We start from the raw sequence: 17,375 nt of genomic DNA, 5'->3' as shown, positions 1-17,375 counted from the left end.
CTCTAGAATAATCGATGAGGGGCGCCTGGGTGGCTCAGTTGGTTAAGCGACCGCCTTCGGCTCAGGTCATGATCCTGGAGTCCCGGGATCGAGTCCCGCATCGGGCTCCCTGCTCGGCGGGAAGCCTGCTTCTCCCTCTGACCCTCCCCCCTCTCATGCTCTCTCTCTCTATCTCATTCTCTCTCTCAAATAAATAAATAAAACTTAAAAAAAAAAAAGAATAATCGATGAGAACGGGATGGGTGGGTTGGGATCCCCAGAGCTGTCTGTGGTTTCAGGTGGGCTCCCTGCACACACGTGGCAAGCCCAACCTTTTCCTCAGCCTGGCTGGGGAACTGGGGCGCGAGCACCTCTGCACCTGAACCAGAGGGAGAAAGGGGCCACGTCCGCCTCACCCTCTACAGAAGGGTGGCCCGTCTCTCTGTTCGGGGACAGCAGTGTGGCTGCCATCACCGAAGAATAGGAATAGTCGGAAGTCCTTGGAGGAGCTTCGGGGTCGGGGTGGGGGCGCTCGTTCTATTGCTGTCCGGCTGCTCGGAGCCTCGCCTGGACGGTGTTCCGCCTCCCAGACACCCCCTCCAGGCTGGACACAGGGAGAGGTTGTAGGGACCCCGCCCAGGCCGCCAGACAAGGCTGCAGCCATCCTGGGAAGGAGGCAGTCGCCGGCCGTCACACCGCCGACCCAGGGCCAGCGCGGCCGCACATTATCACGCGGGACCACCAGCGGCCGGCTCTTTGTGTTCGTGATGTCACTTAGGACCTTAACGAGACTCCCGGTCATCTTGTTGCCAGAGCAACCATCTGTTCTCCAGCCGACCAGAGCTTTGGGCCACGTGCTGTGCATCATCTTACCCTGAGTCCAAGCCACACCTGGACAGGGGAAGTGGTCCAGGGCGTCCCGTGTTCAGGCGCCAGGGTGGTGGCAAGCTGTCCCTTGTCAGGGCGGGGCAGGCCTGGCTGCCCACCCGGGGAAAACCATGTTTGCTAGGATGAATTGGCTCCTAGAGATGTGGGAGCTGAGACATCTGATATCTGTGGCGGGGAAGCCGGAGGCCCAGGAGAGCTGAGTCCAGGGGCTGGACACCGATGTCCCAGCCTGGACCAGCAGAGAGCATCCCTCCCTCCTCTGCCATTGTCCCTAGGCCCCCAGGGGAGTGGACGAGCCCTACAATGGGGAGGGCACCTGCACACACGCACCCAGAGTGAGGTCTGACCAGATGTTGGCCCCACCACCAGTCACATCAACACATTAAAGCTCACTATCCCATCTTCTGACGCCCCGGCGGTCCAGCTGCGCCTCCTCGGGCCTGCCTCCTCTCCAGCGAGTAGTGGGCAGAGCCGGGCATGCTGGGTGAGCCAGGAGTAGCCTCCGTAATAGTAACTGACGCTCTGTCGGTGTCTGCAAAGCACACGCCTGCGTTCCAGAAATGTTGGGGGAGTCCCAGGGAGAGTGACCCTGAGGGCTGGCTGGCCCCCCATTCCCTCAACCTGGGCCTTAGCTCTGTCCTGTCGAATGCACATGCGGCCCTCTATCCCTCCTTGCCTGCTGGAGAGCAGGACAGCCCAGCCAGGGCTCGAGTGGCTTTGCTCCCTAAGGTGGGTCAGGGCCTGATGCACGCTTGCAAATGAATGAGTGAAGGAGTCATGCCCCTGCCACCTTGTGGAAACACAGTCGGGAGGTCAGGGTTGCACCTACTCCAGAGCTCATCGGCTGGCCCCTCCGACCGGGGGCCTGAGGGTTGTCACCACCAGACAACCAACCATTTCTCACACTAACGTCATCTCTATAGACCTTGCCTCTCTGGACCTGACCAGGCCTGCGCCATCCCTAGGGTGTCTACCCGGCTAACCGGCTGGGCCTCAGATGCCGTGAGGACACCCGGCCTCTAGGAGTCCCCATCGGGCCTGGAGCACGGGCACAGTTCCCGGTTTTCAGGGCAAGCATGCCGGCTTGCCGGTGTCAGGGCTCCAGAGCAGGATCTCACTGCCCGATTCTTCCCGAGGGCCCCCCTGCAGGAGCAGCCTCTCACCCGGGGGGAGTCGTCTGCCATCTGTGCAGGGGACAGGTCATCTTGTAATCAAGGTCAGCGCTGGTGCCCCCGAGTGTCAGGTAATTAGGCCCCCGCGGCTCCCACAGCCATCAATAAATGTTGAATTCACAGAACAAAGGCTGTAAGGGAGCAACATGACAGCCCGTGGACGCCAGGCCAAGAGCTTCGCTCCATGTGGCCCAGGCAGACACACACCCCCAATGGCAGAAACCCAAGAGGTGAGTCCTTGGTAAGATGCTCTTTAGTCCATGGGGCAGCCCCTATCTGGCTCCTGCCTGGGCACTGGAGGGGACCGTGCACCTGGAGGTCACTGTTCATCTGGAGGGGACTGTCCACTCTGGAGGTCACTGTCCATCTGGAGGGGACCGGGCACCTGGAGGTCACTGTTCATCTGGAGGGGACGGTTCACCTGGAGGTCACTGTCCATCTGGAGGGGACTATCCACTCTGGAGGTCACTGTCCATCTGGAGGGGACTGTCCACTCTGGATGTCACTGTCCATCTGGAGGGGACCAGGCACCTGGAGGTCACTGTCCATCTGGACGGGACTGTCCACTCTGGAGGTCACTGTCCATCTGGAGGGGACCGTGCACCCTGGAGGTCACTGTCCATTTGGAGGGGACTGTTTGCCCGGAGATCACTGTCCATCTGGAGGAGACTGTCCACTCTGGACGTCACTGTCCATCTGGAGGGGACTGTCCACCCTGGAGGTCACTGTCCATCTGGAGGGGACTATTCACCTAGGGGTCACTGTCTATCTGGAGGAGACTGTCCACCCTGGAGGCCACTGTTCGCATTGGAGGAAACCACCTGGGTGTCACTGTCCACATAGAGGTCACTGTCCAGCTGGGCTGAGCTGGGGCCATGAATGAGCAGGGGGGCTGGGCAAGGAACTGGAGGAGTGCACGGAGAAACTTGGGTTTGGGGCCTCCTCTCCTGGGCCTGGGCCACACTCGGTAAAACAGGGAACCAGGCTGACCACTGGGGGAAAGGCCTCTTCTGAGCTCTGTCAGAACCAACGGGTATTTCCCCCTTTTTAAAGAAAAGCCAGGTGAGGCCACAGGGAGGGAAGAAGACCCTTTGGCGACTTGTTCTCAATGCTGCGATGCTCTGAAGTCCCTCTTTTACCTGAGAGGGGAGCAGGACCTTCCAGACTGAGGTCGTGAGGTCTGCCGCGGTTCCACGTGGGGGCTGGGACTCTGTGGCCAGGACTCCCTGGCCACCTCCTGGTGCCAGAGCCTTGGCATCAGCAGCTGTGGATCCTTACCTGGCGGGGGTGGGGCAGCAGGTGGCCCCGTCTCTGTGCTCCTGCCCCACCAGTCTCTGTGGGAGGGCAGCCCCCACCCCTATTCCCGGGACCAGCACCGTTTGCCGGACAGTGAACGTCCAGTTAGCTGGTCAAGTGGAAAACAAATTCTCTGACAGGACCCAGTGCTGAGCGAAACAATGGGCCTCACGCCGGGGAGAGGCCGTGATACAGGCGCCCTGGACGTTGAATGGTTCCCTCCGGGAGATGCATCTGGACAAATACCCGGGTGTTGTTTCATAAACAAGACATTGATCACAGATTTCCCCTTTGGAAGCAGGGCAGATAAACACTTCATCTTGTCACAAAACGAGGACATGGGCAGCACTCACCGCCTGGCACAGGATCGGGTACTTGGTGCGGTTAATGCCGCCGGCAAACACTGTGAAGGTCAGAGCCGCGTGGAAGCAGAAATTCAGGAGCGTGTGCCGGCCTTTCCGGCTGATCCGGATGCTGCTACGGGAAATGGAGATTTCCCATCAGGACCTGGCGTGCAGGTGAGCCCCCTTAGCCGAATCCATGCTCTGTCCACCCAGGGACTGAGCGGAAGACCACCAAGGTGTGACTGCGCGGGGTTTGGGGGAGCGCACCCAAAGGACCAGGTGGAGGGACAGACATAGGGGCATGCTCAGTGTGCGTCTGTTGGACGCTTTTGTGTTATATCAATCTGGAATGCTCTGACTGGAAGGGTTTTGAGAAATCTTGAACCTGGTCATTGGCTAGATGCTGACATTGAAGCCCTGAGGCTCTGTGGCTTGTCTGGTCACAGAGACAGAGGGTGGGAGGGACGCCCTGGCCACACCTCCTGGTTCCCAGGACGGGGTTCTTCCCTCTCTGTGCAGATGTCTGGTACTTCGAGAAGAGGGCATGACTGTGGCTGACTGTGAGCAAGACCCTATAGCCTCGTCCCTGGACTAGGATGTTGTCTACGGCTGCGACCATCTCCACTATCGCCATGGCAAGGATTGCTCAGCCCCTCCCCATGACCGTGGCCTTGGACGCGCCCAAGCCTCACCCCGTGACCGTGGCCTTGGACACGCCCAAACCCCCTCCCCCTGACTGTAGTCTTGGACGCGCCCAAGCCTCTTCTCATCACTGTGGTTACGGCCACAGTCTAGGCTTTGCTCATGACTTTGATTCTGGGCTTGACCCTGACCAGGACAGAGACCCCTCCTCACATTTCCCAGTGCATCTGCCAGCGACGCAGACACACCCAGGTCATCCCCTCTTGCAGGCAGAGGTGGCTAGGAAACCAGCTCAGAAGAAAGACGACGACGTCCCCCTCCCCCTGTGATTAAAAGGCACAGTGCGAAGGTGTGTGAGGGTTCCGGCAGCTACCGTTAACGTCCCAGGGATGTGGGCTCTGGGAGCCCCTGGACGGACGCGGGGCCGTTGGAGGAAGAACCTATTCTACCTGACGGATGAGAACACAGAGGCCACTGTGAGAAGACCTGAGGGAGGCCTGCAGGGGAAGGGCGTGGCGTCCCTGAGCCCTTGGCCACGCCCGGCTGCAGCCAGGGCCACCCCGGTGCTGGGCAGGTGGTCTGTGAGGCGCCTTCTGGGGACCTCCTGCTACGTGAGGGTCGGTCTCACGGTGGGGTTCGCGTCTGACGGTGAAAGCGGGCGATCCTGAGGCAAAGTGGGGCCTTACTTCTGGTGCACGACGTAGGTGACGGCAGACGTGAGGAGGCAGAGCAGCAGGACGGCGGTGCACGCATACACCACGGGGTGCAGGAACTCCCCCGGGGACTGGGGCAGGGAGAGGACGGTCTTCAAATCCTGGGAAGAACACAGCAGACCGCGTGAGCAGGAACCATGCCCCTGGCTGCGCTGCCTGGAGCCCCACGTCCGGCCCCTCCCCTGCAAGCTGTCGGGTGTCTGCGGAGTCCCGCAGAGGTCTGTGACGGGCGCCCTGCCTCCCGGGGATGCACCTGTCTGAGGGCCCCAGACGCCACGAGGTCTGCACGGAGCCGTGCAGCGAGCCAGCGACCATAGCAAGTGCCCCCAGCCCCACTTCCCGGCCTCAGGCACACTGAGATTCTGCTCTACAGCATCTCCCAGGAGAATTCCAGGTCACGTCCCTGGAGCCGACTCCAGTCCTGCAGAGAGAGCCGTCGCTCTGATGGGATGTGCGGCCCCGAGGCCCTCTGGGGAGCATCGCAGCCAGGGGCAAAGGCCAGAGGTCAAGGGGGAACGCGTTTCCCACGGGGACGTGAAGCTGAGGGGCCAGGCTCCCGGCTGGACGCGTGAACTGAGGGAGGTTTGTCTTTTTGTCCATCAGACCGGTGAGGGGAGCTCCCGTGGTGTCGGCATACGCATCCTCGAGATTCACCTGTGCTGGGACCGGGTTCCCGAGCCGCCAACAGAAAAGGTGGCGGCAGAACCCAGCGCCACGCGGGCGGGACTCGCACAGCCCGCCGGGCACCCAGCAACCAAGTCTGGTGATTTCTGCACGCTGGAGGAGAGGGCCCCAAGGGTAAGACCCTCCCCTGCTGTGTGGGCGGCAGAAGCACCGACGGGAGCCCTGGCCTTAGGCACCTCTGACCTCTGACCTCTGACAGGCACTGAGCAATGTTCCAGAACCTTCATGTGTTGTAACTCGCCGAGTCACAGCGAAACCCTGCTGTGGACTGAAACCTATCCCTACGATTCAGGGGTTGGAGTCCTTGTGCCCCACGTGACTGCAGTGGGGGCGGGCCTTTATGGGGGTGACTAAGGTCACAAGAGGTCATAGGGTGAGGCCTGGCTCGATAGGACCCACCTCCTTATAAGAGGGAGACTAGGACACAACATGGTTGTGCGCAGAGGGAAGGCCGTTGGGGGACACGGCGAGAAGGCAGCTGTCCACATGTCCAGGAGGGTGTCCTCGGGAGAAACAATCCTGTGACACTTTGACCTTGGGCTTCCAGGCTCCAGGACTGAGAGACAGTTCTGTATTTTAACCTGCTCTGCCTGGGGCGCTGGTTATGGCTGCCCTCCACTCCGGGGTGCTGGTTACGGCCCCCTCTTTCCCCACTCCGCTCCCAGGTGCTGGTTATGGCTCTCCCTCACCTTCCAGGAGCTGGTTCCAGCCCCCCTCCACCCCCCCTGCCCCCAGGAGCTCGTTCCAGCTCCCCTCCACCCCCCACCCCAGGAGCTGGTTATGGCTCTCCCCAACCTTCCGGGTGCTGCTTCCAGCGCCCCCCCACACCAGGTACTGGTTGCGGTCACCATAGCTGATAGATACACCCCATTAGGTGACTGCTCTTGTTCCCACTTTCCAGGTCAGAGGGTGAAACCCTTTCTTGACCTCTCAGCTCATGCTCTGAGCCACTCGCTCTGCTCCCACGGCCGCCAGGACCTGCCCGGCTTGGGGAGGGCGGGTGGGGGCTGGTGCCCACAGAGGGCTGCCTGGGTGTCCCCTGTGAGACCACACTGAGCTGCCCGGCTGTGACACCAGGCTGGTGGTCTGGGGGATGGTCTGCAGCCTTGCCAGCTGTGCCCAAGGCGGATGCACCCCCTCCCCCCGGCGGACACGGGCTCTGGGTCTGTGATGGGCTCCTCCCTGGGCGGTCGGGACAGCGGGAAGCCGCCGGTGCTCCTCCAGGATGGTGTCAGCCTGAGTCATGCGGGAAAAGGACAGAAATGCCCTTGAAGGGCCCTTGGCCTCGCCACGGATGGGAAGGCAGTGTGTCCAAGAGCTCAAGCTGCTTCCTTTCTTGGTGGATCAGTTCTTGTCAGTCCAGCGAAGACGAGGCCCTGGCCAGTCAGGGAATGTCGGATTCCTCAGAGGGACTTCCAGGGACAGCCAAGGGCCACCCTGGTGTCCAGCCGTGGCCTCTGCACCCTGATCTTGCTCTGCCCAGGGACTTTCCAAGGAGACCTCTCTGCTGTCATGTCAACAGCAGATAGAATCCTGTCACCAAGGAAAAGGTGCCGAGTGACCTGGACACCAAGGGACTCCTCCCAGTGTCACCGCTGAAAGACTAGCTGGCTATCAAAGCCAGAAGTATCACCCCTGACCCAGCAGCTGGCCAGATGTAACCAAAGGAGGAGCACATGTCACGTGGTAGACTGTAGGCTGGACCCCATGGGGGCCCCCATACTGTCCTGACCGTCCGCAGGCCAGGAAGCCTGAAGGGCAGGTGTGGACATGCACAGAACACCGACGACTCCCATCCGGATAACTGGGGTTTCAGCAGGACCCACGCTGCGCACGTGGCCCCAACTGCCACGAAATCCTGAGCTCAGGAGCACAGACAGCCAAAGGATGCCAGCTTCAGGGTGACAGGGACACCACGGCTACGGGCCCCCCAGGACAAGTGGGTACAGCTAACTGTGGCCTGGAGCCCCGCCGGCCCGGCCTGCCCCTATCTCTGCACCCGCGCCCAACGGAGGCTTCTCCCCAAGGCACGCATGTCGCCCGGGGCCTTCACGGCCGTGGCAGGCGCCTGCCGGGCCCTCCGTCCTGCAACACGGAAGGCAAGGACAGGTTTCTGTGACGCGGGACACAGCTGTCTGTTGCTGAGAGCCGGGAGGTCACGGCCCAGCTTGTCTGTCTCCCCAGGATGTGCCGGCTGCTGGAAGCGCTCACCCACCCTTCCCTGCCGCCCCAACTTCTGGAGCGCGTCCTGTGGTGCTGGAGAGCTCACCGTCAGCCGATGCCGGCGTCATGACAATTGTCAACCACGGCAAAAGTCTAGGAAAACAAGTTTTCCTGGGCAAGTCCTGATATGTAATTATCTTCTCACCGCCGCTTCTTCTGAAACTGTCTGCTGCCGACAGGTGGAGAGAGGCCCGCCGGCTGTAGGAAGTCAGCGCCCCAGAGATGGCCCAGGCCCTCGTGTGTGTCATTTGTTCTTCTCCCAGAGACAATGGCTTTTAACCTGGAGTCTGAAAACCCTGACACTTTTGACCTGGAGCCCCTGGCTGCTGGGGCAGGGTTCCTGTGCGTGGAGCCCGACTCGGGTTGAGGCCTGGGGTGGGACTCCCAGTTCCTTCATGGCCTTTCTTGGGGTGCTGTCACCGCTCCCCCAAAGGCCCGCGCCTTCCTGCTGGGGGCGGGGGCAGGGGTGGCGGGTAGAGAGGGGCTGGGGAATGACAGCCCGCGCATCCTAAAGCAGAGTCTGCCGTGATGCCTGGCCCCCGTGTCCCTGTGCAGCATCCCAGGGTTGGAGCAGTGTGCCTGGCGCCCAGGACCTGCAGCAGAGAACTCACGCTCAAGGGCATCCTATCTGCCAAGTTTTATCCCCACACCCCAACCCCTTTCTGCTAAGCCAGTGGGAAATCAGACCCCGTTCCTGCCACAGGCAAGCGCATCAGGGTGTTAGCTCAAGACGCAGTGTTTCCTGAGAACGGCGCCCAGGCCAACACATACGGCCGAGGTCACCCCGCTTCAGGGGCGCTTTCTCATCCGAGGGCCCGGTTTTGAGGCCGCGGGGCGGGGGCAGGATGTCTGAGCTCCGGGGCAGTTGTGCCGACAATGTGCGTTTTACAAGAAACAGAGCTTCAATTCCATTTGGCCTCCTATTTTTTTCCTCCAAGTTAGTTATCAACTGTGCGTTTCTACATTTTTAGAGGTGACATTTAAAATTCAAAGTAGGTAATGCAAAAGGGAGATATTATTCTATATTTTAAAGTTCACACGTGTACGAGTTCCTCCTGGAGGAATTTGCAAGCGTCCCACAGATAAGATCCTTGTGACGTGTAGGGCTGCCTCCCTGGGACTGGTCCCTCGAGTGCCCTTGGGACCAGCATGGAGCTCACATCGGAGAGGCTGGGCTCAGTCAAGAACCCATCCTGCTCCTGTGGCCCCCAGCCTGTGATCGCTGCTCACTGCTCTGCCCTACCCTCAAGAAGATGTCTCTCCTCCTGGGAAATCCGGGCTTCCTTCTTCCCACGGGCTGGCCTGGGTTCTCCGTGGAGCCTGGAGGCTGGGCGCTCTCGCCTGTGGTTTGCTTGTATTTTCCCTTTTCTTGAGGCTTAACTTCCTCTTACGTTTCATTATTATTTTAGTTGGATGTATCCTCTTTGGTATGTTCTGCAAATAAATCAACTTGGATGTTAAGAGAGAGAGACAAGAAGAAAGGGGAAGGCGGTATTATGTCAGGTGTCAGTGGTCTGATCAAGACGGGGCCATTTTGCCAGAAGGGGGCGCGTAGGAAAGTGGCCTCTTCCACCCGGGAGATGCAGACCGTCCTCGGCGTCCGCCTCCACCTCTGTTCTGTACCGACTGAGATGGATCTCATTATTAGTCCCCGACGTCCCTTGTCTGTGTTTTTAATGATCATTGCATCTCATCGATCTGTCAGCCTTCCGTGAAAGTGTCCCAGGGGAAAGGCAGAGGCAAAAGGTAAGTAATTTATTCATTCAGAGCACAAATTACCCTAACTGGACATCACATTTGTACAGTTTGTTACATTTTTCTCTTGGCGGGGTGTGCGGGAAATAACACAGGGACTCCTGCTGGCCTGGGGTTACCTGCCTCAGGGGTTAACATTCAGGGGAGCATTGGGGGTGACACAGTCTCCATTTCTGGGATGAAGGTAAGCTCGCAAGATTTTAGAAATTTAAATATGAGGCTGAATGAAGAGTAGCACAGGGGAGAACTGGTGGGGTTCCGGGCGCATGCAGGTTCGTGCAGGTGCCTACAGATGTATGCAAGTCCTTGCAGGTGCTTGTAAGTGCTTGCAGGTGCTTGCGGATGCTTGCAGGTGCTTGTGGGTGCTTGCAGGTGCTTGTGGGTGCGTGTAGGTGCTTGCAGGTGCTTGTAGGTGCTTGCAGGTGCGTGCAGGTGCTTGCGGGTGCTTGCAGGTGCGTGCGGGTGCATGCAGGTGCTTATAGGTACGTGCGTGCAGGTGCTTGTGGGTGCTTGCAGGTGCTTGTGGGTGCTTGCAGGTGCTTGTAGGTGCTTGCAGGTGCTTGTGGGTGCTTGTAGGTGCTTGCAGGTGCTTGTGGGTGCTTGCAGGTGCTTGTGGGTGCTTGCAGGTGCTTGTAGGTGCTTGCGGGTGCGTGCGGGTGCATGCAGGTGCTTGTAGGTGCTTGCAGGTGCTTGTGGGTGCTTGCAGGTGCTGCAGGTGCATGCAGGTGCTTGCGGGTGCTTGCAGGTGCTTGTGGGTGCTTGCAGGTGCTTGTAGGTGCTTGCGGGTGCTTGCAGGTGCTTGTGGGTGCTTGCAGGTGCGTGCAGGTGCATGCAGGTGCTTGTGGGTGCTTGCAGGTGCGTGCGGGTGCTTGTGGGTGCTTGCAGGTGCATGCAGGTGCTTGTGGGTGCGTGCAGGTGCTTGCAGGTGCTTGTAGGTGCATGCAGGTGCGTGCAGGTGCTTGTAGGTGCCACAGACACCTTGTGTGGCCCGCTGGGGTTGTCAGGGCGCAGCCTAGATGAGCTGTGGCGTGCACACAGGTCAGGCCGGGTCCTCACCGGCTCAGGTGCGGTCTCCCTGACCCCTGCCTGCTCAGCAGGGCAGCAGGCACCACCAGGCTTCCACATCGCCACCCTGCATCTACCCCTGTTCTTTTCAGGGGTTTTAAATCCACTGTTGCCTTTTTAATGTGGGATGCTTATGTGCAGAAAAGGGGTGTCCTGAGCATGCTGTGTCTTTGGGATCCTTCATTCCAAGCACAACAGAGTAGGCCTTGCCTTTTACCCTGTCCCAGCTTCCAACCCCTGCTGGATGTGGCAAAGGATAGTCTTCACTGACACTGAGGTCAGCCCCGAGTTCAGAGCGAGTGGGGGCTCTGCGGGGTTCTTGGCTGCTGCTGGCACCTGCTGGCTCTGGGCCACATCAAAGAGAAGCCCCCAAAGTGGGGTCTCTCCCTCTCGGGTTCAACATTAGCAAGCAGGCAGTCTTTTCCTCTCAGATCCGCTTGATGTCCCAATGATCAAAGGAGTCCCGCCACGCCTCGTCAGCCACGGGAGCTGTGGCTGGGAAGACAGCGCTTGTGCAGAATGAACGTGGCCTCCCTCACAGTGACCACACTGCTCCTCAGGCGAACCACTAGACCTATGCTCTGAAAGGAAACAGGGAGAATGTGCACAACTTTGGACAACTTCTTAGTCTCTTCCAATGCCTGTCACTGCGTTCCCTTGGGGAGGTAAGTGTGAAGATCCCGGAAGATCATGGAGCGCAAAGGAACACACGTTTTGGTCGCTGCTTGAATTCGAACACTAACAGGGCCACCGCACATACATGTCCACTTTTGTTTGCTAACAGCGGTGATGGTGGCCTGGGTTCTGCAGGCCCCGCAGGGGAGTATCTGGCTCTGTGTGCATTCACGGTCAGAGCGCCGAGGGCAGGTGGGGCGCACGTCCAGAAGGGAGGACAGGGGCCTCAGTGCAACCCGAGGGTCAGCATGGCCCCAGACCTGCCTCCAGGAGACCGTGTGTCATCACACTCAGGAGCCAGAAGGCTGGCTGCCGACCTCAGGTGTCAGGGAAGCCGACCGCCAGCCCACGGCAGGTGCCTCGTGGGTGGTGTGAGTGTGGCAGGGTGGGGTGGGCAGGTCCGGGCCACCCTGCTGGCCACAGCCTCTGGTCTTTGCCCTTGCATTGCCTGGGCCCCTGGGGTATAGCCACCCGGGCGTCCACCCGGGCGTCTACATGACAGACTCAGGGATGCACGCGGAGAAGTGCTTGCCCCAGAGCTGCTCCAGAGGGGGCTGGGTCTACGTTTCTTTTGGAGACTCTCCAGTGAACATGTTATTTGTCAAGAATAAAAAACCAACAAACTGCTGAGATTCTAAACCCTCTGGGCAGCGTAACCCACCAGTCTTCACGGTCCTGGACTGGGCCAGTGTCCAGTGGCTGGGAATAGGGGCAGCGCTGCATGTGGACGCAGTGGTCGGGGATGGGATGCAGGGCAGATCTGCTTGGAAGGGCCAGGGTCAGATAGGAAGAGGCACCTGGGCCGCCGGCTTAGGCACAGGGGTCCCGCCCCTGCCCCCAGCCTTCCGCAGCATCTCCTGGTTCACCCTCTGTCTGCTGACAACAGGTTCCCTTTGCAAACAAGGCTCTAACCTGAGGATGAAAACCCGAGAAACAGGCTGACCTAGAGGCCCCAGGCATGTCGGGCAAGACACCTCGGGGCCACAGGAGGTCCCTTAAGAAGCCAGGGGCCTGTCCAGGCTGGCAGCCTCCCGAGGAGCAGCCTGGATGCACAACCTCTAGGGCATCTGGCACCCTCCTGGCCAGTGAGGCTTGGAGCAGAGGTGTGGACGATGCTGAGTCTTGGCAACAAATACCGACCTTGTTTGGGCGTCTTGAACAGAACAGGAAGGAAACCAACAAGTGACTCAGACAGACCCCCCCTTGGGGAGCAGACATCGGGTGTGCATTTGACTCATTGCTGGTGTCCGAGCCAGGGCTGCTGCCGGCCACGTGTCCTGGGGCCATTGGCATTCCCTGCACGCGCTCCGGGCCCTCCGCTGCCTCGCACACACAATGCATTATTTACTCGGCCACCAGCCTTCCCGGAATCCAAGCCGGCAGCAACCACGCGAAGCGGCACGAGCCTTCACACCAAGTCCCCGTTAGGGACGGCTTGCCGCTGACAGCCGCCCTGCCCCCCTTTCTGGTGAGAGAACCGTCCTCCCCGTGTCTGCTGTACGTGCCGCCGAAGCCCCCCACGTCTCCCTGCCGTTCAGCCAACTTTCTGAGGGGAAGGGGCTGGTGGGGCTGCAGTGGGAAGGCCACATGACTGCCTCGGACCAGAGGGGCGGGGACTCCTGCCAGGGGCCAGAGGAGGTCTCACGGGTCCTGGACCTGAGCCCTGGGGAGGGACGCAGGACAGCGTCTCCTCCCCTGATTACATGGCTCCACATTGCGGCACGCCTGCTAATTAGTAAGATCCTCAGCCGAGCGGCCAGCTGGCAGCCGTGGAGACCAGGGGCCCAACGCTGCTAACTGACCACATGGTCACCCCAAGAACAGGGGTGGCCGCCCTCAGCGTGGCTGGGCCCTGCTGCCCGGTGGGGGCACGTACTCACCATGAGCCCTGCCAAGCTCCTGCAGTGTGAGTGCCAGACGGAGTGGGGTCGCCGCCGAGCCGATTATGTGGCACCCTCTTCCCCACCAGCCTCCATGGCTGTCCCGAAGGTCAAGGTCCCACACAGCAGCTGTGGGGTCGAGCCCCGGGCCAGGTGCCTCAGGGCGACGGTGGGGCAGGTGGGGGTCAAGAGTCTGTCCCCATCTGTGAAGACAGGGCAGGGTCAGGGCAGGGTGGAGGGTCCCCTGGCCTCAGCCCGGGGCTGGCCCTACGTGGCCATCCACCCGGCCAGCCTGTTGGAGCGTCTGGCTTGGAGCTTGGTCGCCCAGGGCACACAGAGGCTGTGTGCTGGCCTGGGGACCTCGAGCGGGACGTGCGGAGCCCGACGCTGCCCTCCTGGGAGCACTGCCTTCTCCCCACTGGCCACCCGGCGCGAGCAGCTCAGCCCAGCGTTCTGGCTGCTCAGAGCCCTGCAACATGTCTGTCAGGTTCCGTCAGGAGCACCGAGCAGACCTTGGATCCCCCTCCTAAGGAGCAGCCCGAGCGGGGCCGGCAGACGCGGGAGCCGCTGTGGCCCCCCAGATGCCCCCCTCGGGCCGTGGCTGCATGCCCCCCGTGGCGCCCAAAGTTATTCGGCATCTGCATCCGGAACGGCACCCAGGGCAGCAGGAACCGCCCCAGCCGGGCTGGCACGCGGGCCGAGGGGCTGGGGGCACGGATGGATGCTGCGGCCGCGGGCTCCCACCTCGCCCGCCACGTCCTGCGGCTCCCTGCCGGGGCCCACCCGCCGCGCGGCCCCGGAGAGACGCAGCTCAACTTCTCACCTATTTTGGCAAAAGCTGCGGGAGCGGCAGCGCCGTGGTCCGCGGTGCCGACCAGGTGTGGTGCATTCTCCGGCCCCGGGGACGGGTTTCCATGCCGAGAGGCAGCGGGCTGGAGCCAGCAAGTGGAGTTATCAACAGATTGCAGGACCGCAGCCTGGCCGTGGCGACTTGGGCTCCGCACCGGAGGGGATGAGTCAGAGCCAGGACCGGCAGACATTCGATGCGATCCTCAGGAGGCGGCTTCCCGAAGTCGGCGTGGGGACTGTGAGCCGCCTCTGCGCCTGCTTGGAGGGCGGGCGACAGCCGGGGGACGAGGACCGGGCCGGGAAGCAGGAACCGTAACCATGGGGATGGGGGAGGCGCTGATGGCGGCGGCGGGCGGGCACTGGGGCCCGGCTCCCTGCGGCAGGGCGGGAATGGTTCTTCCCAGCCAGCCAGCCGGCCGAGCGGCCGGCACACCGCAGAGCCGATTTAAAGAGACAACCGGCCAGGTTTTGCCTCCGCTTCCAACAGAATCAGACAACTCACATTAAAACATCTCCCTGAAAGGAGGTGGAAGGAGGACCGGATGGTTTTATTTTATTTATTTTTAAGGGAAATCCGTGTCTGTTGAGGGCTCCAGGCACAGAAATGGGAGCAAGAAAATTGATTTCAGAGGAATTTTCATGGGCCTTATAATACAATATTCTCAAATGCAAATTGCCCACCCCAAGGGGAGCCCACATGCGTCTGTCCCAGCGTGAGCCAGCAGGGAGATCCTGCGGGTGGGGATGGGCTGGGGCCATGCAGAGAGAGCCCCTGCCCCCATCCAGGGTCCCGGCCCCTGGCCCGGTGACGGGCCAGGTGCCGAGAAGGGAGGTGAGGGGTGAAGGGCAGGCAGGGACCCAGGGCTGGGGGTGGGCTGCCGGGCCAGCAGGACCCCTGCCAGGACTTCTAGCTCTGTGCCCCCAGGAAGGTGTGGCTGGGGGCCTGGGGACCATGCTCAGCACTCAGGAGCCCCTGGGGAGACCCACGCTCTTCCCTCTGGGCTGGAAGGTCCTGGCACTGGTTCCTGCTTCGGAGAGTCTCCAGATTCTGGGGGGTCTGGGCCTGGACTCTGGGGGCATCATTAAGAAGGAAGCATTAATGGGGGGTTCTGCAGGCCTGGCTTTCTCACCCGTGGCACCTCGCCTCTGAGACGGGTGTTCCTGGTGCTTTTCTGGGGGCCGCTGTGAGGAGCCCTGGGCTTTCGGCAGGGGCTGTGAAACCAGAGGGTGGAGTGATTTTCCGATTGCCCAGAGAGTGGGTGTCAGTGGGCATCCCCCCTCAGGCCCCAACCCACTCTGGCTTCCTGGGATTGCTCCCCCAGGGGAGAGGGCCCTGGCTGGTGATTCTGGATGAGTACGGCAAGGAGGAAGGCAGGAAGGCCCACTGTGAACTCAGAGTTCTGCCCAGACTCCTCCAAGCTGGGGTGGCCCCAGGGGGCTTGTCCACTTGCAGTTCCCTCCATAAAGACTCCACATGAACACAGGTCAGGTCCTCGCCACCATCTAGGGGCTCCCAGCCCAGAGATGACAGAAGGACAGATGCCCGGGGCGGTGGGAAGGGCACGGAGGAGGGGTTTTGCTGGTGGCCCCCGGCATCCTGCAGTCACCAGCAGTGTCTTGCTCTGTGCACAATCCTGTGTGGTGTCCCAAAGAGCCTGTGATCTGCCCTGGCTTCAGAACAGGGTTTGTAGGGCCCGAACCGGGGCTTCTTCAATCCCGGAAAGGTGGCTTTCTGGGAGGCAGAGGGTGGGGGCCGGCCTGGCCCTGGAGGTCCCGGAGGAGCCCCTCTAGCCAGCACCTTGGGTGCTTCGGGGGCCCTGGAGAGGCACATCCAGAACCTGAACTCTGTGGCCTGGACCCAGTGGGGGCTGCACCCAGAATCCCAGTGTTGACCCTGGTGAAGGTGTGGGGGGTCCCTTTGGAATTGCTGGGCTGTTGGGGGAGCCATGTGTGAGGGCCTCTGGCTTTGAGAGGGGCGGGGTGCCCCTGCCCACCCACAGCCACCCTACCAATGCCCCTGCGTCTCCGGGTGCCCTGGCCTCGTGACTGCCCACGGAAGGGCATCTGCTACAGACCTGGGCTGCTGGGTCTGGAGGGGGCTGGGGATGTCGCTGTCCCCTTGCACACGGCCAGCAATGCTCTGCATGCCGCATGGAGCCGAACGCCTGTGAGATGGGGAAACAGAGGTGTGAGCAGTCGGGCGCCCTTGGCTGCTGGGTTGTGGCGCCTGCCTGGTCCCACCTGGAGGGCCGGAGACGGGGTGGGTCCAGGGCTCAGTGTGACCGGCCATTGTGGAGAGCCTCAGATCTTCTCTCTAATGAGACAATACCTTCAGCCTGGAGAACCAGGAGGGACCCCACTTGATATGACTGTACTCTGGAAGTCACAGGCGCTGTGCTTTGTAGGGGGACGTGCCCTCACATTGTGCCCATGGCCTCAGGGTGACTTTGCCCAGGTGAGCCTCAGGCCCCTTCACCCTGAGCCTGCTCTCGTAGGTGAGCGGAGTTTGGGGCTGGCCACGAGGGATGGTTGTCCCATACCCTCGTCCCTCCCAGTGCACCAAAATCTCATCTTCTGAACAAAACAAGTCATCCCTGGATGCGGGCCCTCTGACGGTGCCGAGAACTTGTGCCCCTCACCTGCTATGGGCCGTCTTAGTTCAGTCCAGGACGAGCCTTGCTGTAGGTGGGGATCCCTCCCACACTGAGTCTCCGCTTCCTGCAGGAAGGCCACTATTCTGGCACATTCTGCGTGGTTCTGCCCTCTGTCCATGGGGGAGGCCACGTTGATCTCTGGACATCCAGCCCTGACCTCCTATCAGATGCCTGAGCAATTCACTCAACTGAGCGTGGTTTCTTCCCTCTGGGGAAAGTTTCTTCTTCTTCTTCTTCTTCTTTTTTTAATATTTTATTTATTTATTTGACAGAGAGACTCAGCGGGAGAGGGAACACAAGCAGGGGGAGTGGGAGAGGGAGAAGCAGGCTTCCCGCTGACCAGGGAGCCCGATGTGGGGCTCAATCCCAGGACACTGGGATCATGACCTGAGCCGAAGGCAGACGCTTAATGACTGAGCTGCCCAGGCGCCCCGGGAAAGTTGCTTCTGACGCAGAGGTGGGTGGCTGGTGCTTTCTGCGCGGGGCGGCCGGACGGCCTGCTCAGGCGCCACATGGGGCTTGCAGCGTGGGTCTGCCTTGTCGGGGAGGGAGGCTT

The 17,375-nt window shown here is 61.0% G+C and overlaps 1 protein-coding gene across 2 annotated transcripts in view; it reads right to left on the bottom strand.

The window, feature by feature from the left end:
• ADGRA1 (adhesion G protein-coupled receptor A1) overlaps positions 1 to 14,558 on the bottom strand; it is a 35,543-nt gene extending 20,985 nt beyond the window's left edge. Inside the window, exons 1-4 of one of the 2 annotated variants that reach the window (XM_064595489.1) lie at positions 14,140 to 14,558; positions 13,317 to 13,519; positions 5,008 to 5,135; positions 3,689 to 3,809 (exon numbers count right to left, since the gene is read on the bottom strand). In XM_064595489.1, the coding sequence (XP_064451559.1) occupies positions 3,689 to 3,809; positions 5,008 to 5,135; positions 13,317 to 13,319 (252 nt within the window). In that variant the 5' untranslated portion in view covers positions 13,320 to 13,519; positions 14,140 to 14,558. Of the gene's footprint in view, positions 1 to 3,688; positions 3,813 to 5,007; positions 5,136 to 13,316; positions 13,520 to 14,139 lie in introns of both variants that reach the window. The other variant, XM_045879112.3, reaches the window with a different exon arrangement.
• Positions 14,559 to 17,375: the final 2,817 nt, after the last annotated feature.

Source organism: Mirounga angustirostris, unplaced genomic scaffold (assembly GCF_029215605.1).
Source record: "Mirounga angustirostris isolate CCGP_5_RB_7025 unplaced genomic scaffold, mMirAng1.0.hap1 SCAF_6, whole genome shotgun sequence".
Taxonomy (NCBI): Eukaryota; Metazoa; Chordata; class Mammalia; order Carnivora; family Phocidae; genus Mirounga; species Mirounga angustirostris.
This window is presented reverse-complemented; position numbering and strand designations above follow the sequence as displayed.